The 16,631-nt window shown below is 51.0% G+C and overlaps 5 protein-coding genes across 5 annotated transcripts; 3 read left to right on the top strand and 2 right to left on the bottom strand.

Annotated features, from left to right (window-relative positions):
- Window positions 1-629: 629 nt before the first annotated feature.
- Window positions 630-2,186, top strand: KY384_008219 (uncharacterized protein; the record flags this gene model as incomplete). Its single annotated transcript, XM_044816708.1, has 2 exons — window positions 630-810; window positions 862-2,186. The coding sequence occupies 2 exons, from the start codon at window positions 630-632 to the stop codon at window positions 2,184-2,186; spliced, it is 1,506 nt and encodes a 501-aa protein (XP_044666073.1).
- Window positions 2,187-2,577: 391 nt separating this feature from the next.
- On the top strand, window positions 2,578-4,050 carry FDH1 (formate dehydrogenase (NAD+); the record flags this gene model as incomplete). The annotated part of the gene is made up of 5 exons (XM_044816707.1): window positions 2,578-2,598; window positions 2,732-2,846; window positions 2,898-3,033; window positions 3,121-3,758; window positions 3,830-4,050. 5 exons carry the CDS (start codon window positions 2,578-2,580, stop codon window positions 4,048-4,050), a joined length of 1,131 nt encoding a protein of 376 aa, XP_044666072.1.
- A 2,364-nt stretch (window positions 4,051-6,414) lies between these two features.
- Window positions 6,415-11,007, top strand: KY384_008217 (uncharacterized protein; the record flags this gene model as incomplete). The annotated part of the gene is made up of 1 exon (XM_044816706.1): window positions 6,415-11,007. One exon carries the CDS (start codon window positions 6,415-6,417, stop codon window positions 11,005-11,007), a length of 4,593 nt encoding a protein of 1,530 aa, XP_044666071.1.
- A 970-nt stretch (window positions 11,008-11,977) lies between these two features.
- Window positions 11,978-13,079, bottom strand: PHO85 (negative regulator of the PHO system; the record flags this gene model as incomplete). The annotated part of the gene is made up of 2 exons (XM_044816705.1): window positions 11,978-12,904; window positions 13,038-13,079. 2 exons carry the CDS (start codon window positions 13,077-13,079, stop codon window positions 11,978-11,980), a joined length of 969 nt encoding a protein of 322 aa, XP_044666070.1.
- Window positions 13,080-13,599: 520 nt separating this feature from the next.
- Window positions 13,600-16,355, bottom strand: KY384_008215 (uncharacterized protein; the record flags this gene model as incomplete). Its single annotated transcript, XM_044816704.1, has 5 exons — window positions 13,600-14,706; window positions 14,757-15,114; window positions 15,163-15,431; window positions 15,487-15,806; window positions 15,857-16,355. The coding sequence occupies 5 exons, from the start codon at window positions 16,353-16,355 to the stop codon at window positions 13,600-13,602; spliced, it is 2,553 nt and encodes an 850-aa protein (XP_044666069.1).
- Window positions 16,356-16,631: the final 276 nt, after the last annotated feature.

Raw genomic sequence — 16,631 nt, 5'->3', positions numbered from 1 at the left:
AGTTTTGCGGAGAGACCTAGGTTGCGGTAGTTTTGGGAGAGAGTGAGAGATTGATTCCTGAAACTTGTCAGTCTTCATTTTTGGGGAAGAATGAGAGTAGGTGAAGAACAGGAAGGAAGTACTTACCACTTCGCCGCAACTATGGGATTGCTTTTGATGTTCAATTTTTTCGACTTGGGTTTTTGACGCACACGTGGGCGAGAAGATCGATTCTTTCGCTTCTGGAGCTCACGACCCATGATCAAAGTATTGTGAATTTCAACAACGGCGATGGCGCCTTAATTGATTAAGTAATGCTAAAGAATGGCCTTGATCGAATTCTATCGTGCTATCGATAAGCTTCAGTGAAGCTATACCAACGCTAGGAAGGGCCGAAAGCTTGTGTCAAACCCCTGTTGCTCTGGTGGCTCAAAGGGCTCCCAGCCCCGAGCTCACCTTCTATGACAAGTCGCATGACAACGTCAAGCATCCTTGTCGACAAGTACCGGTAATGCCTTCGAAGCTGCTATCGCGGCCATGGCTGAGCCTCGCGATCTGCGCGATATTCTCAGGCATTGCGATTGGTGAAGCGATTGATCGAATGAGTGGGCCTCAGATACAGGACGCGCTGGAGGTAAATCGCTTTTTGAATGGATGAGCAAAAAATTCACGATATACAGACATGCGGCTTCGTACAGGAGCTGAATCACTACAAGAAGACGACCGCCCCTAAGACCTCAGGCTATACCCAGCAGATGTTTGATAGGCTGTTTCCATATGGCCCTGCTGTCAATGCCCTTCTGGCTACCTTGTACATATCTGGACCACCAAGTGCGCTTTGATACGTCAAGCTCTAATACGCCCTTGCTAAAAGATTCGTAGACTTTCTACTCGCACTATGTCCTCCAAACATCGACCCTTCATCTCTTTCTGTGATGGTAGCCTTTGCTGTTGGAGGGCTACTGGGAGACACGGTCTTTCACCTGTTACCAGAAATATTCTTGGGCGAAACATCACCTGATCATGCGCGCTTTGTGCTTGTAGATCCAAATAAGAATTTACTGCTTGGTGTCGCGATTATCTTTGGATTCGTCACATTTACTTTGATGGACAAGAGCTTGCGCATTGCAACAGGAGGAGAAGGGGGCCATGACCAGGCGCACGGAAAGAAAGAAGACACGGAAGATATAAAGAAAGACCAAGTATCGAAAGCAACGGGCGTGGAGAGTCTGTCTCAGAAAGCCAACGGCACTGTGAAGTCTAGAAAGTCGATAAAAGAGACTTCCCCATCGCTGGAGATCTTTGCTGATCTAAAAGATTTGTTATTACCAAAAGACAAAGTCAAAGAGCTGTGGAGCACACCAGAGCCCAGCCGGTCCAACGATTGGCTTGCTGAAGTCCTCCAAGCGGATGACACCGCGGGTGTGACGCAGATTGCCATCTGGAGAGCATATGAAGCAGCTTTCAAAGGGAACAAAGGTGTCCCTATTCTCGAAGCAACCGCCCTCATCCACAGTGCAAGCAAAGTCTTTGAAAACGCTAGCGCGCAAATCATTGAGGGCGAGGAGAGAAAATTTATCATCAAAGGAGTCCGACCTCAAGTAAGCGAAGTCGAAACGGTCGCAGACACAGCGAAGGCAATTGTAAAGAGCGCAAAGCCAAGCGTGCCAAAGAACGAGCCAGGGCATTCGATTCGCCTCTCCGCGTACCTCAATCTGATTGCAGACTTCACCCATAATATCACGGACGGTCTTGCCTTGTCATCCTCTTTTTATGCATCTCCGATGCTGGGGGCGACTACAACTGTGGCGATCTTCTTCCACGAGATACCACATGAGGTGGGCGACTTTGCGCTTCTCATCCAGTCTGGCTTCTCTAAACGAAAAGCGATGGGAGCACAATTCATCACTGCTTTTGGAGCATTTTTGGGCACTTGCCTGGGCATTTTAGTGCAAGAGCTGGCCAAGTCAGATTTCGACCCAAGCAAGCATCGAGATCAACATGCAGACAACAAAGGAATACTTGAAACAGGATTAGGCTGGGGCGACATGCTGCTCCCTTTCACAGCGGGCACCTTTTTGTATGTGGGCACTGTGGCTGTGATACCAGAGCTCTTGCAGACAGGCCCACGGAAAGGCGAGGAGGTAAGGAAAACGATGAAGCAATTCATTGCGATGTTTATTGGCGCTGGAATCATGCTTGCGTAAGTGAATACCCCCAAGAATATCCTTGACTGTGGCGACTGATAGCGAGCAGGATATCATGGACATAGTCGGAATGTATACCACAACAGCGATAGCGGAGATAGAGGCTTATTGGACGAGCGGGTGTTGTAGAACTATTTCTAGGAACCCACATGATTTGACATAAGATCTATCTTCCTCCTCCTGACCGTGTCAATTCCATAACCGCTTCAGGCAGTTTCTTCCCCGCGCCCGCAGCGGCGCGCCCCACTTCCGCAAGACTGAAGTCGAATTTATGACGAAGACACTGTACTTTTATTTTCTGTCCCTTGCATTTGCTCTCCGTTGAGCATACTTCGATTGACTGACAATCCTTCTTCTATTTCATCAAGAAAGCGATCATTGAAGCACCATTATGGCTGAGACTACCGGAAAAGTGAGCTACAGACCGTTGCATGATCCACTTTACGTCATTTACTGACAGCTCCACGCGACCAGACCATTACATGCAAGGTACCTACGATGTGCGTTCCTGGCCTCCTGGCATGCGATGGACTCACACACCATAGGCTGCTATCGCCTGGGAAGCGGGCAAAGACCTGTCGATCGAAGACATAGAGGTCGCACCACCGAAAGCCCACGAAGTTCGGATTGAGATCTATTATACTGGTGTCTGTCACACTGGTACGACTTTTTTGGTCCACGGAATTAGTTCCAAAAGCTGAGTGAAAGCAGACGCATACACACTCTCCGGCAAAGACCCCGAAGGCGCTTTTCCAATCGTGCTCGGCCATGAAGGCGCTGGGATCGTCGAATCGGTGGGCGAGGGTGTAGAGAACGTCAAGGTTGGTGATAATGTTGTTGCGCTTTAGTAAGTCTCCAAGCTCCTCTTCATTCCCATGATATTTCTTGGCCGTTCTCTCTCTTTCCGCGTAGACATCTCTTACATTGCGTGCAGTACCCCAGAATGTCGCGAGTGCAAGTTCTGCAAGTCTGGAAAGACGAATCTCTGCGGCAAGATTCGCGCCACTCAGGGTAAGGGTGTCATGCCAGATGGGACCTCGCGCTTCAAATGCAAGGGCAAGGATCTGCTGCACTTCATGGGAACGTCCACCTTTTCACAATACACTGTCGTCGCCGACATCTCTGTTGTAGCCATCACCTCTAAGGCGCCTATGGACCGCACATGTCTCCTGGGTTGCGGTATCACCACCGGTTACGGCGCTGCAGTCGTGACCGCGAATGTGGAGAAAGGGTCCAATGTTGCCGTCTTTGGCGCAGGATGTGTGGGCTTGAGTGTCATCCAAGGCGCAGTACAGAAGGGCGCAGAGAAGATCATCGTGGTAGACGTGAATGATAGTAAAGAAGAATGGGGAAAGAAGTTTGGGGGAACGGAATTCATCAATCCAACGAAGCTTGGAGGCGTCAGCATCCAGGAAAAGTTGCAGGAGGTCACGGATGGCGGGTGCGATTATACCTTTGATTGTACGGGGAATGTGGGTGTCATGAGAGCGGCGCTCGAAGCTTGTCATAAGGGTTGGGGACAGAGCATCATCATTGGCGTTGCGGCAGCGGGGCAGGAAATCAGCACGAGACGTGAGTGGCTTCCTATTCTCTGCTGATTTCAGGTTTGAACTCGAGAGGAAATGCAACTGATGGCGTCGTAGCTTTCCAATTAGTGACTGGACGAGTCTGGAAAGGATGTGCTTTTGGGGGCATCAAAGGACGCACTCAATTACCGGATCTGGTCGATGACTATCTTAATGGAAAGTTGAAGGTCGATGAGTTCATCACGCATAGACAGCCATTGGGCGGCATCAATACTGCATTCCAGGATATGAAGTCGGGCGATTGTATTAGGTGTGTGGTTGATATGAGGAAAGTATAATGAAGCTTGGATAATGCTATGCAAGGGGCACGAAAAGATTTACGAGGATGTCAATAACGGAATGAGCGAACAATAGAGTCGGAACCAAATTAGGTCTTGTAGCGTGCTGTCATATTGAATAGTTTTGAAGCAAGATGCCTTGAATATCTCTTCTCGTTGACTCCGCCCAGCATCCTCGCTTCTTTTCTCCAACGAAAGAGCGTGGATATATACTTTTCTGTTGCCACCGCGTCACGAGGATGCAATCCGAAGATGAATGCAGAGAATTTAAGCCTTTCTTAAACGGTCGAATTTCCCCGGATGCACAAGTCGCTCGCCCGACATTCTCCAGCAGTCACCAAACGAAGCACACTGCATAAACGAATAGATATACGAAGCGACCCTCCATCAAGTCACATGACCGAATAGAGCCAACGGTAGGAATCTGGGGCCCGACCCTGGTCAGACTGGCACAAACCAATGAGGAAGGCTACCGCCGGATCTGGGTCAGTCGGAGCAAGCAGCGTGTAGGGACCTTTGCTGACTGGGCTGCGTCTGGGGCTTCGTCAGAATTTGGGGGTGATTTTATACTTTGTGAGAATGCAAGTCAGTCACGCAAAATCTTCTCCGAAAGACGAAATTGTCGATCCAATCTCGTTGACGACCCCAATCGAGCGCCACCAGCAACATGAAAGGGACTGCTCTGCCAAGCTTCAGCGCTCTCCTCCACTACTGTTTGTTGAGGCGTCTGACAGGGAGCGAAGAAGTCTCGTGTTTTTGCTCAACAGGCGATCCTACATCTCTTGACAATTCTCCGATATCGAATCAAGGGTCGCTGCCGCCCTACACCAGAATAATCTTTCTGGCCGTTGTCGAGACGAGCCCGTCAGCTTGTTTCGGCCCAAACCTTGAGCTGTGCGGCTGCATCCAGGTCGAATGGGAGGACCAAGATGGGGGGACGCCTCTGCTATTAGGTTATTCTTACTACCGCTGTCCCGCGGGCATGCACGACTGACGTTTCTACGCTCGCATCCACCATTCCCATCTCCCCACGGAGCAGGTGTTCATCCACGGGTTTGGGCAGCAATACATATGTCAAACTTCTACCAAAACAGCAAAAGAACTACGTCTTCCAGCCACGCGTTGTGGGGTGCCGTTTTGGCGTATCTGGTATATGGTGGTAGGGTACTACCCTCATGCATCGGGAGCGGGGAATGAAGAGCCTGAGCGGCGAAGCTCAGGGACGGCGCGAGCTGATTCGATCCCAACGCATGCAAGCTGGTGCAAGTGCCCTAGTCCGGCTCTACGCTACGATCCGCCTGGTAAAGACAAATCATAGCTGGGCGTTTACTTGCGCTCTCTTTTTGCTCTGTTGCCAGTGCCACTGAAGAAAAAGGCTGGCGCGGTCTTGCTGACTGAAAACGTTGGAAGTCCGCTTTTGGCACTTTCAACGAATGAGAGGCTTTTCATGTGATCTTGTCACGTTACTGGCGGCCTGCACCTGCCTTCGTCGAGACACCGTCCGCTGGGTCGGAGACCTCATGTCGAGTCCCAGGGCAAGACGCGCATGTCAAGTGCCGTCTATATGCTTCCTTCTTTTGAGCAGGCAGTCACGAGAACGGCAAGCCAGGCTGAATGAAGGAGATCGAGTATCGTGATTTGCAGCGGGCTCAAATGCCTGGGGGTATTGATAGCCGGCTGCGACAGATCTAAGAAACTTAGATCGCTTTGCTTTTCGCCCCCGAGGGTATGGTCGATTAGATGAGGCGCCAATAGCGACCCTGGTCTGTACTGGAGTTGCACTTCCGCCGGCACCAATTTTTTGGCTCAAGTATCGTGCCACCCTTCAAAAATGCAAGTCCCCACTTCACCGGGACAGAGCTCGTGCAGCGTTTTCGCTCATTCTGACAGACAATTTTCATTTGATTTCTTCGCGAACAACTGAAAGAACGGCTTCTGCATGCGTTTGCAGTTGCTTTGACTTTTCTGAATGCTGTCACCGCCGTTGTACTATTTTTGTATGGTACCTGTGGCTGTGCTGACCTAACCGGCACTCTGCGTTGGCAGCCGAAAATCTTTTTGCGATTTCGAGAATATCTTGGAATTCCAGGCTGTGGCTCACGCTGTACTTAAACACGTGAATGTCACGGGGTTCTTTCTACTCATGACCAGGTAGTCGGCAAGGACAGGTACCTTGTATCCGCAGGTACGGCACAGAGCTCCCCCACGCAGAGGTCAAGAAGCGGCCCACCGTTGACCGCATACTAGGTCCTGCCGACTCATTTTCGTTCTTGTACAAAGAAACCACTCCGTTGCTCCATGTTTTCTTTCCATGAAGTCGACAAGTACATATAATTTCAGTGCCTCGCGAAGTCCATTGGCAACATGGCTTCACGGGGAGCATTTGGCTTCCGGTCTGGGAGGCAGACCGAAAAGGAGGATAAGAAGAGCAAGACACCGGCTTTGTCAAGGACTCCTTCGCTGACTTCTAACACACCGAGTACCTCCAAACCTGTCAGCCACTCAACGTCCTTTTTCTCCAGAAACAAGCACAGCAAGTCGAAGGGCGACGTATCGAGTACCGCCTCCAACATTCCCGGAATTGCAGGACAACATGCGTTGGGCGTGAGCTCTGCAAGGACGAATACAGGCGCATCATCTGACGCTGGATCAGCGATGTCTCTTGGGGGTGTTTCAACCGGGAAGACCACAATCCAAAGCAAAGCAGGAAAACCTAGACATGTGCTCAGAAGGAAAGCACCATCGATAGAGCAGCATGGCGCTTACGCACGGACAGAGTCTTCTGCATCTTCCTACGAGCCTACACCTTCACGGCAATACTTGGGTAGCAAAAGTTCACCCGGCGGCTATACAGATACTGGGCCAAGGTCCATTCTGGGAGTGACAGCTCCACCGACTTCCAGCTCATCTGTAGCAAAGATACCGAGAGGACTAGGTCTGGGGGCAGAATTCGCCACGTCGAGTTCTCACATGGCGAGCTACAATAGCCGCAACAACATGCCACCTTCTTCCACTCCGACTTTCCCTCCACCCACCCCGACATATGCCCAAGACAGTGGCTCCTCCACTCGTCGGTCTGAGTCGCCTAGCGCTTTCAGTCGAACATCGACGCCAACATCAATGTCGTCTCAATCGCCAGGTGTACCAACTCCTGCAAAAGCTCCAGTTCGCGCGCGACCGACTAGCCCATCTCGAAGTCGCCCGCCAGTCACAAGAAACAGATTTGCAGAACGCTTGATACATCATGAGGACAATGGAATATCTCGTAACACAGGACTGACAGCGGTACGGGAGTCTGCCACTTCATCGTCATCTTCTTCGACTTTGAAGCCAGAATCGAGAACCGGTACCAGTAGAGCTGCTTACGCAGACCGCTCCTCGCCGCAAGCTGGAAACCTGCCAACGCGCACGTCTTCGAAGAAAGAATCGACTTCGCAGTCTCAGTCTCAACCTCAGGGTTTCCCACAGCGCAAAGGCTCGTTAAATTACGGGCTTGAGCAGCGTCAGATGAATGCCAAGCGACTGGCAGAGTCCCCCTTGGAACCAGATGCGGAGCCACCGCGATCAAGGACAGCTCCACCACGACCAAGTCGCGACGGCGTCCCACAGCTGAACGTAGCGTTAGCTTCACCTACAGATCACACCCCTCGGCTTCAGCCCAGCGCTCTAGCTTCGGACGGTAAAAGCCGTGACTCCTTCGATACCGACAGACCAGAGCCCGAAATTAGGCTTGGCTCGAGTCGCTCACTCAAGCATGGCCTCGGCCGATCACCGTCAGATGTGACCTCCGTCCAGCCCTCGCGCATGCCATCACCGAATCTTTTGGCTTCTCGTCAGGCTACTCAAACAAGCCCCTTCTATTCTCGGCCTTCTCCATCCTTGGAAACTAGTCTCATCAGCGTAAAATCTTCGAAAGATCTAAGTCCGCAAAGTGCTGGATCGGCAAAGTCTTCAAGCCGTTTTGGCTTCTTCTCACGACGAGCAAAGCATCCGCCTGAAACTCCTTTGTCAGAACAAGCAGAAAAGACCGCCAAGAAAGGCCCTGCGGCAGGAACTGGTCACGAAGGTTATGGAAAGTATGCTCTAAGAGGGCGTAGTGGAAGTGCAACTACGAGTGCCAGTAGAGGCCGGTCAACGAGTTCTACTAGCATTGGGAGGACACCAAGCAGTCGTAAAAGCAGCCTTACGAGGAGCGATGAGCCTGAGCTTGACGAATTCTATCGCGACCGACTGGCACCTCGAGCAATTACTGGCGGTGGACGTAATGTTGAAAGCGCTAACGATGTGTACATGTCAGAAAGTGCACAAGGCTCAAACAATACGCTGGATAGCATTGCTCGAACGATTCCAGCCTCACAGATACGACCTCTTCGGACCGAGGTGTCTGCACAGGAGCCCGCTCACAAATTACACCATGTAAACCGAAGGCTGCCTCAGAGGGAGGGTGATCCCTCTAAGCCAGTATTGAATCAACCATATCAGCCAAGTGGCACCCCATCACTAGCCACCCGTCGATCGCTTCACCGATCTCAGCTCCTCCAAGACGCAGAGCCAGTCCGGATACCAGCACCTATTGATACCGCTAAGTCAGCAGCCGCTCCTTTGACTAGCCGAGACACATTCTTGTCTTCTGTCTCGCCTACTCATGGTGCTTCAGGGACTGATGACATCTCCGAAGGCCACGAGGGCAATTGGCTGAAGGCAAAGAGATCTGGAAAACCGAAGAAGTCTCCACGACAATGGAATTTCTTTCAGAGGGCACGTGGCTCCCCAAAGAGACCTGCGGTGCCTACCGCACCAAGGTCGGACGACGACTATAGTGCTGTACAAGCCCTATCTACTAAGGTCGCGGGAGTGACGGAAACTCGACAGGTCCCCTTCTATGCTTTGATGAACAATAGCGAACAGGACCCGTACGACCAAATGTCATCTGGCCAGCTTACAAGGACTACGTCCGAGACAGACAATCAAAGCATCTACTCAAGATTCCAAAGCAGAGACCACAGTCCAGCGAGAGAACAGCGCAAGGAGTCAATGCTACTTCCTTCTCCACCGACCTTGACCATGGAATTCGCGAAGCAAGCCAATTTGCAACGATCGCCAGAGCCAGAAGCGCCTTCAAGAGTCTCCTTAGAGAAGCCTGAGCCAACATCGATTTCGGAGCCTAGGAAGCCAAGGCTTCAACAGGTTGGCCGCATACCAAGAGTTGTGTCGAAACGCGACCATGTTCACCGCCCTGCACCGCAATCATTCTCACGTCCGCGGCCGGTGACTCCTCGAGAGGATCCGGTACCACACTCTGCTCCTCCTGTTGTCGAAGCGGGAACACTTCCAGAACCTGAGCGGCCAGTTCTCGGTGTTCAGACGGAAGCCCTACCACAAAGGCCTTGGGGTAGCTTAGATTCAGGCAAACCTGCGAGTGCACCGGTGAAGTCAAGCGAGACATCTGAGCATGCCAACCAGGCAGACGAATTCCTTGCCTTTCCTCCGAGGATTGGCTCTGAGGTCTCTGGCTCAAGCAGTTCTGGTATCCTTAGTTTTGCTGCTGCGACTACAGCTGTAGTTCCAGGACCCGGCGCTGCGCCTAATGATGACGAGATCTGGAACGAATACAACGAGTTTCTCGACACTGTTCAGACTCCGACTCCGCTGAGGAATGAAAGGACCAATCCAATGGAAAAGACAGCGCAACAAATCCGCATGCAGCCTGCCCCCTTGCACGTTCGAAGAGACTCGTCAGTCACGGGCTCTAGATCTGGCAGCCCCGTGAAGGAGCACGCCTCAACGTATCCTCCGGCGTCTGCTCCTCCAAACAAAGATCTCCCAATGCCTCCGAAACGAGGGAAGCTTTTCGATGCCCAACCACCGACTCCAGGAACTATTTCCGACCTGCTTGCTAGCTATGATCGTAACAGTACAGCTTCAAAGCATCGCAGCCGTTCGACAACCAGCCGCTACAGCACTAGCTCCATCGAATCTGAAGCTGATTCGCTTGCTGGGCGTGAAGCTCAAGGTCTGCAGCCTGGCTTCTGCGCTCCTCAGACCGCTGCAGCTTCACGCCTCTCTCAAATCTATCTTCGCCGCGACGCTTTACTGGCAAGCCGGTGGTTGTCTTTTGATCGCGTACTTTTCAGTCCTGCACATTTCGAGATTCAGACGAACTCAAAGAACAATGTCCTCATTCTGGATGGCTTGGGCAATGATGAATGGTCCTTCTACTGTGCAGAGAATTATCCAAAAACGCAAGTCTTCAATCTCAGCAGCAGCTTCAGAAATGACGTGGCGCCGACTGCGTCAATACCAGGAGTCAGCCCACCTCAAAATCATCAACAGCGCCGCTACCTAGGACTTGATCGCCCGTTCCCTTTCGCCGGAGATACCTTCTCAACTGCTGTCTTCCGCTTTCCGGCTGCAACCAGCGATGCCAACTACTACAACGCAATCTCCGAACTAAAGCGAGTCCTTCGCCCAGGTGGTTATCTTGAGATAAGCCTGCTTGACATCGACCTGGTGAACATGGGCAATCTAGCTCGCAAAGCTCTACGCGGACTCAAAGAACGCAAGCATACGCAAGACCCTGAAGTCTCCTTGAAGCCTGTAAGCGACAATATCCAGAAAATGCTCGGCAAGAAAGGGTTCGAGAATCTCAACCGCTGCACGCTCGACGTGCCAGTGGCTGGCTTTGTCAATAATTCCCGCGCTGAGTCTTTCGACGAGGCTTCTGGGAAAGAGCTGCCTCCTAAACGAAATAGTGCCCGGGCAAGTGGGAGCATTGCGAAGAATCTTTCCAAAGTAGGCCGGTGGTGGTTCACCAGCTGCTACGAGTCTGGCTTGCAAGGCACGATGTGGAATGATAAGGCACTGCTTGCCGAGTGCGAGGCTCGCGAGACAGGCTTCAAATTGCTCTTGTGCTATGCGCAGAAGCCAATCAACAAACGAAGGACACGATCCTTCTGATCATCTTCGCCACTTTCAGCCATGCGTGGTCGACAGAAACCGCCTTCCAAACACCGCTCCACCCTCAATCACACAACGAGCTCACCAACCTCAACGCCTTTGTGTGGGCCAACAGAACTTTTTTCCTCTTGACTATGTCCGACCTTCACTCGTTTTTGACTTTCTTTCCCAGCGTTTTTCGCATCTTTTCAGCAAGCGAAGCATTCATTGCGATGAATCAAGACCATATAAAGGCGCAAGCCCACCACCTATGACCAATTACACTTACATACCGAAATACGCACATACATACCAGACTACAAACCCCAGATCTCCAACGGCGCGAGCCCCCGAAGAATACTTCTAGACCCAACTTATTTGGCTACATAAGCCACATACATGTATGATACGACCTTCTCACGAACTTAATGATGCATCATCCGGTAATGAGCTCAAGACTTTTTGATTTGAATTCCTATACCCCTTTTTGGGGAGCAGCTGGTTTGGAAGAGGGAGACGAAGGGCAAGGGCTGGACTGTGCCGTGATTGTTCGGATTTGACGTTTGATATGTTTATATGGGGAGACGGAAAGGGACGGGTATGATGTGGTATATGTTCTTGTGTAGATGACAGAAAGAGGAATGAAGAAAGACTTTCAGTGAAATGACCTTCCCACTATCCTTGTTTTGAAGGATTTTCTTTTCGTTCATTCGTGCGTCTTCTACTTCTGACAGCGTTTAAGGCCATAGGCCCACTTATGAAGCTGAGATGCAGAGTAGATGCTGTAAAGATAAGCCATGCCGCAAAACCCCCACCCGCAAGCAAACGCCAACGCTCTATCATTGTGACCTGACCTAAAGACCCATGAAGGAAGATTAATGTCGGGGTATCTTCACACCATCGTTCTCTACGCATACATTCCCTTCTCGCTGCGACTTCGACGTCGTAATCGACGGGCACTTACTAACACATGCAAGCCCAGAACTCCCTTTCACTGATAAACATTAACCCCGTATCCCCCCTGCGGCCCACCAGCAGACACACCGCCCATCATCGGCTGACCCATCCCCCTCCCGGCCTGAGCCTGCTGCACCTGCGGCAAGTCTCTAAACCACGGATGCGTGAGCGCCTCAGTAGCTCCAACCCTCATCTCAGGCCTCAACTGCAACATCCTCGTCAAAAGATCAAGGGCGGGGGGTTCCATGTGCGGCAATATGAGTCTCAAATCCTGGGTATAGAAATTCTGCGCCGCGGGCTTATATTCCGGGAACTGGCTGATGCCGGGCCAGGAGCGCTCGGAGGGCGTTCCCATCAGCCGGAAGATCTTCTGCAGCTGGTCCTCGTTCGTGGTGCCGGGGAAGAGCGGGCGGCCCGTGTACATTTCGGCCATGATGCAGCCGGCGCTCCAGATGTCGATGCTGGTGTTGTAGGTGCGGGAGCCGAGGAGGACGTCTGGGGCGCGGTACCAGAGGGTGACGACCTCGTTAGAAAAGGTGTTGACGGGGATGCCGAACGCTCGCGCGAGGCCGAAGTCGGCGAGTTTGAGCTGCATTTTGTTGTTGATGAGTAGGTTCTGGGGCTTGAGGTCGCGGTGGAGGACGCGGTTGTCGTGGCAGAAGGCAATGCCCGCCAGGAGCTGGTGCATGAAGGACATGATAACGTAGGGGTCGAGGGAGCCGTTCGCGTTGCCGCGGGAGTCCATGAACTTCTTGAGGTCTTTGTCCATGTATTCGAAGACGAGCATCAATTTGTTCTCGGTGTGGATTACGTCGTAAAGGGAGACGATGTTTTCGTGCTTGAGCTCCTTCATGAGCGAGATTTCGCGGATGGCGGTTGAGGGGGTGCCTTCTTCGCTGTCGAGGTGGATTTCTTTCAGGGCAACCAGCTCGCCCGTTTGGCGGTTGCGGCCTTTGAAGACCTGGTCAAAAGGGTATCAGCGCTTGCTATTCATGCGAAAGAAGCAAATGGCCTCACTGTAGCATAGGTCCCCTCTCCAAGCTATGTGGAATGTTAGTGGGGTGTTTTTTGGTAGACGGGCGACATGGGCGAACCTTCTCCAGCTGCTGGAACGACGACGGATTTCTTTTGTCCATATTTTGTATGTATTCTTTGGATAGAATAGAGACTCAGCTGGCGTATTCTTACGCTACGGATGGATCTGCTATTATGCTCAACGTGGACGGTGGGGTGTCGCAGCCTGTTTCGTTGCTAAGGCCTGACAAAGTCGGGAGCGAAGAAACGACTGAAGGATTTGTATCTTAGATCATGAGTACATGTTCTTGAAGATCCTCGTGGGGAATTCAACTACTAAAGAGTCAAAGATTTTATAGAGGAATTGGTGGTAGTCATTTCATGAGTACGGAGTTAACCCTCCACAAAGCCGCAGAGGTGCGCCGCCAATCAAGTCTAAGGAGCGCTATGAATAGCTACATCAGCGTTAATGCGAAATTATGGGATGCAAGGCCATAGCTCAATGGCAGGTTTCATTATTATGCTATTCTAAGTGTCGCTGTAATGGGTTGCGAAGGAAATCAGAAGGTTCACATTACTTATTACACTTGCCGGCATGACTGATCAATGGCCAATCCGGAAATGTAGCAGAATAATCGGGTATCATATTCCCAAGCCAAGTGTTGCATGCAAGTCATCCTCCCCCGTAAAGCCATGTTCTTGTGGAGAAGCTCCAAAGGCGAAATGTCCACTTGCACCGCAGCTGCTCAATTCCTCCCCACTAGTGAGTTCCTCCTCTGTGAAGCTCGTTGCTCCTGGCACATTCATATCTAAAGAAGTCTTCCATATGTCGTCGCACCACTCAAAAGGCTTACTTCGCGGAACCTCGGAGATGCTGGGTGGAAGTTCAGATAAATATGAAAAAACGTCTTGTTGTGGTGGCTGCAGGTACGGTGCTGCTTGAGGTTGCTCGAAGTCATGGATCGAGTTCATAGGTGTGGTGGCACAATTCTTCGGAGTGTTGCCCGTACTTGTCTGAGACGAGGTCTGAGGCTCATTATTGAAATCAAGATAATCAAGATTCGGTAGAGATTCGGAGGGCCGCCGTAAGTGAGATCCCATCACATTTTCCGGCCGAGGATGAGTGTAGAGAAAGTCAGGGCCGAGATTGAGCATGCTCGGATAGTTGAAATTACGATCATATATTGGCAGAGAGGTGGTAGAGAAGCGACGACTATCCTTGACCTCAGGTTTGATTGGCGGACTGGTCGTGGTATTGTGAAAAATCATGCCCTCGGACCCGTGGCTCCTTTGTAAGTTCTTGGTCTTGCGTTTTGGCGCTGGCATATCTCCATTTGATTTCGGGCGTTGATTTCGGTTTATTACAAAGGGTTTCGCTGGCTTGACTTCCAAGTCAATCTTGGTTGTCGCAGTCACGACCTTCTTGAATTCGGCGGCCCCGGGGGCTTTGTTACGATCCAAGGTCGAGACGACTGAGCGGAGGAGTCGTCCGCTATCTTGATGTAACTTGCCTTGACGATCAAAATCAAGTGTTTGAAACAGAAGTCCAAATCCAGCCATGGTCATGATGTGATTCTTGTTGAGGCAGAACGAGAAACTCAGTCGACGTTCTTCGAGAAGTTCAACAATCTGTACGATGCGCTTGCTGGAGCTTCCGAGAGCGACTATTGAGCTCGATCTATGGTTACAGATGCTACAACTCGCGAGCGGACGGTGAATTAGAGTTCGTATGTAGTGGTAAGCCAGGGTCTTCGCATATGTCAGCACCGATACAAAATCTTAATCCAATGTAGACTTACTATGAAAGGCGATCTGCTTCCCACAATGTTCGTACACGGCTTGTCCTGAACAAACTCCAATTTCAGGTGTGACGGGACTTCCGCCCACCACTTGTCAAGGTCACCGCTGAGAGCGCTGATAGTCTGCAGCGAAAGGCGGCGTGGCGCATCTACCGGATACATTTCGTCCAAAACTCGAGACAGCATACGGGCACCACCGACAATAACAGGCGCCCGTGAGAGGCGAGGAGTCTCGCCTGACTTTAATGAAAGTGGAGTGCTGACTTCAGCATTTCCGTCTTCGTCGCCTTCAGGATATTCGCAAGTGATGTCTCCGTCTTCGAATGACTGCGACTGGCCGAGTAGCGAGGCCGAGAATCTGAAAATGGTCAAAATATTTTCAAAACAGCAGCTTCATGAGACTTACGAGTCAAGAACGTAGAGCGTCCAGAACAACTGCTTTCGTGTTTCGGTGATTGATTCTGAAAGGGAAGATCGCTTCTGGCTCTGATGAAGACCTAGGCGACGAGAGAGCTTGACAGCAGAAGCTCTATATCTAGGGAGCTTCTCATAGTCTCGCTTTGCAATACAGTGAATGATTGCAAGCATAACACATTGCAAAGTAGGAATACTAATGTCTTTGATGATGGCTTCGAGCGCGGGCTGCCAGTGTACTTCAAAAGCGATGGTGTCATCCTGATGTGGCTGATCGTTAGTATACGAGTGCAGATGCCCGAATGAATATACGAACCTCAGTGGACAGTGACGCAATACCAAACAATAGATTCAACAGAGCTATCGATTGTTGGGATTTCATCTCATCGGGGTCTGTAAGGTAATTTTCGTAGATTTCGAGAACAGCCTGGCGATCGAGGATGGGAAAAAGGGGAGACCATTCTTGGAAAAAAGTGTTGACCATCCTATCAGACTCCATGCGAGACAATACCTTCGGACCTCCACCGGGATGATGCTTCGAGTTGGGGGTGCGTTGAGTGCTGCTGTTGAAAAAAACCTGGGTCTTGAACGTCGGGCACTCTTTGTCGCACTCTTGTGTCTTGGCTTTGAATTCATCTAGCAAAATCAGAAGACAATATTTCAAAGAAGCTTCATATCGGACGTACCGACGAAAGAGCTGCCATTGGAATCAGCTGCAGAGCACGTTGTCTGTGACGCCTCATCAGGAGATACTTCGGAGTCTTGCGAATCTGAAGCTTCCACTTTTGGATGGATTGCGTCTTCGAAGCTAGTGAGAGATGTGGCATTGGTCGAGTTTGAAAATGTGCTCGATGGCCGATGCAATATAGGAGAGTGGGCGTGTATGCGGGACAGCATATCAATCTTTTCGTCCTTAGCGTCTAAGAGATCTTTCAACTCCTGGACCTCGCTTTCAAGAGCTCGCACTCTCTCCTCCAATGACTCGGTGTAACCTCGTGGAAATGCTCGCCGGCTCAATTTATCGCTAGTTTTGCATTTGAAGCCCACGTTTGCGCATTGCGTACAACAAGGCGTCGTGCCGTCACAACGGATTTTCTTGCTCCGACACCGGTCGCATGCTTGAGCAATGCGACTCTGCGCATTGGAGCCCACCTTGATCACTTTCATCGGAAGTATGCCCGGCATCTTGCTGGTTCATCGAACAAAGCAACTGGATGGTGCAGAGGTGAGAGTGATAGCAACAGCCCAGAATATAATAATCAGGGAAGAAGAGGGGTGGTTTTGCGATCGCGGCACTGTTATTGGCAATATTGAGTGTTTAGAGGGAGGGTGAAGATCTGATGTCACTGGCACCCATTCATAACTAATTGTGAATTTGGATGCATTGCGTATGAAGCAGGCACGATCCGAGCACAGCCGCGTCTCTGTTTGGCTGGTTTGCGGGTTCGGCAATTGCAATGG

Source organism: Bacidia gigantensis, assembly GCF_019456465.1.
Source record: "Bacidia gigantensis strain McMullin 20006 chromosome Unknown contig_295, whole genome shotgun sequence".
Lineage (NCBI taxonomy): Eukaryota > Fungi > Ascomycota > Lecanoromycetes > Lecanorales > Ramalinaceae > Bacidia > Bacidia gigantensis.
Note: the sequence above shows the minus strand (reverse complement) of the source record. Positions and strands in the feature narration are given on the sequence as shown.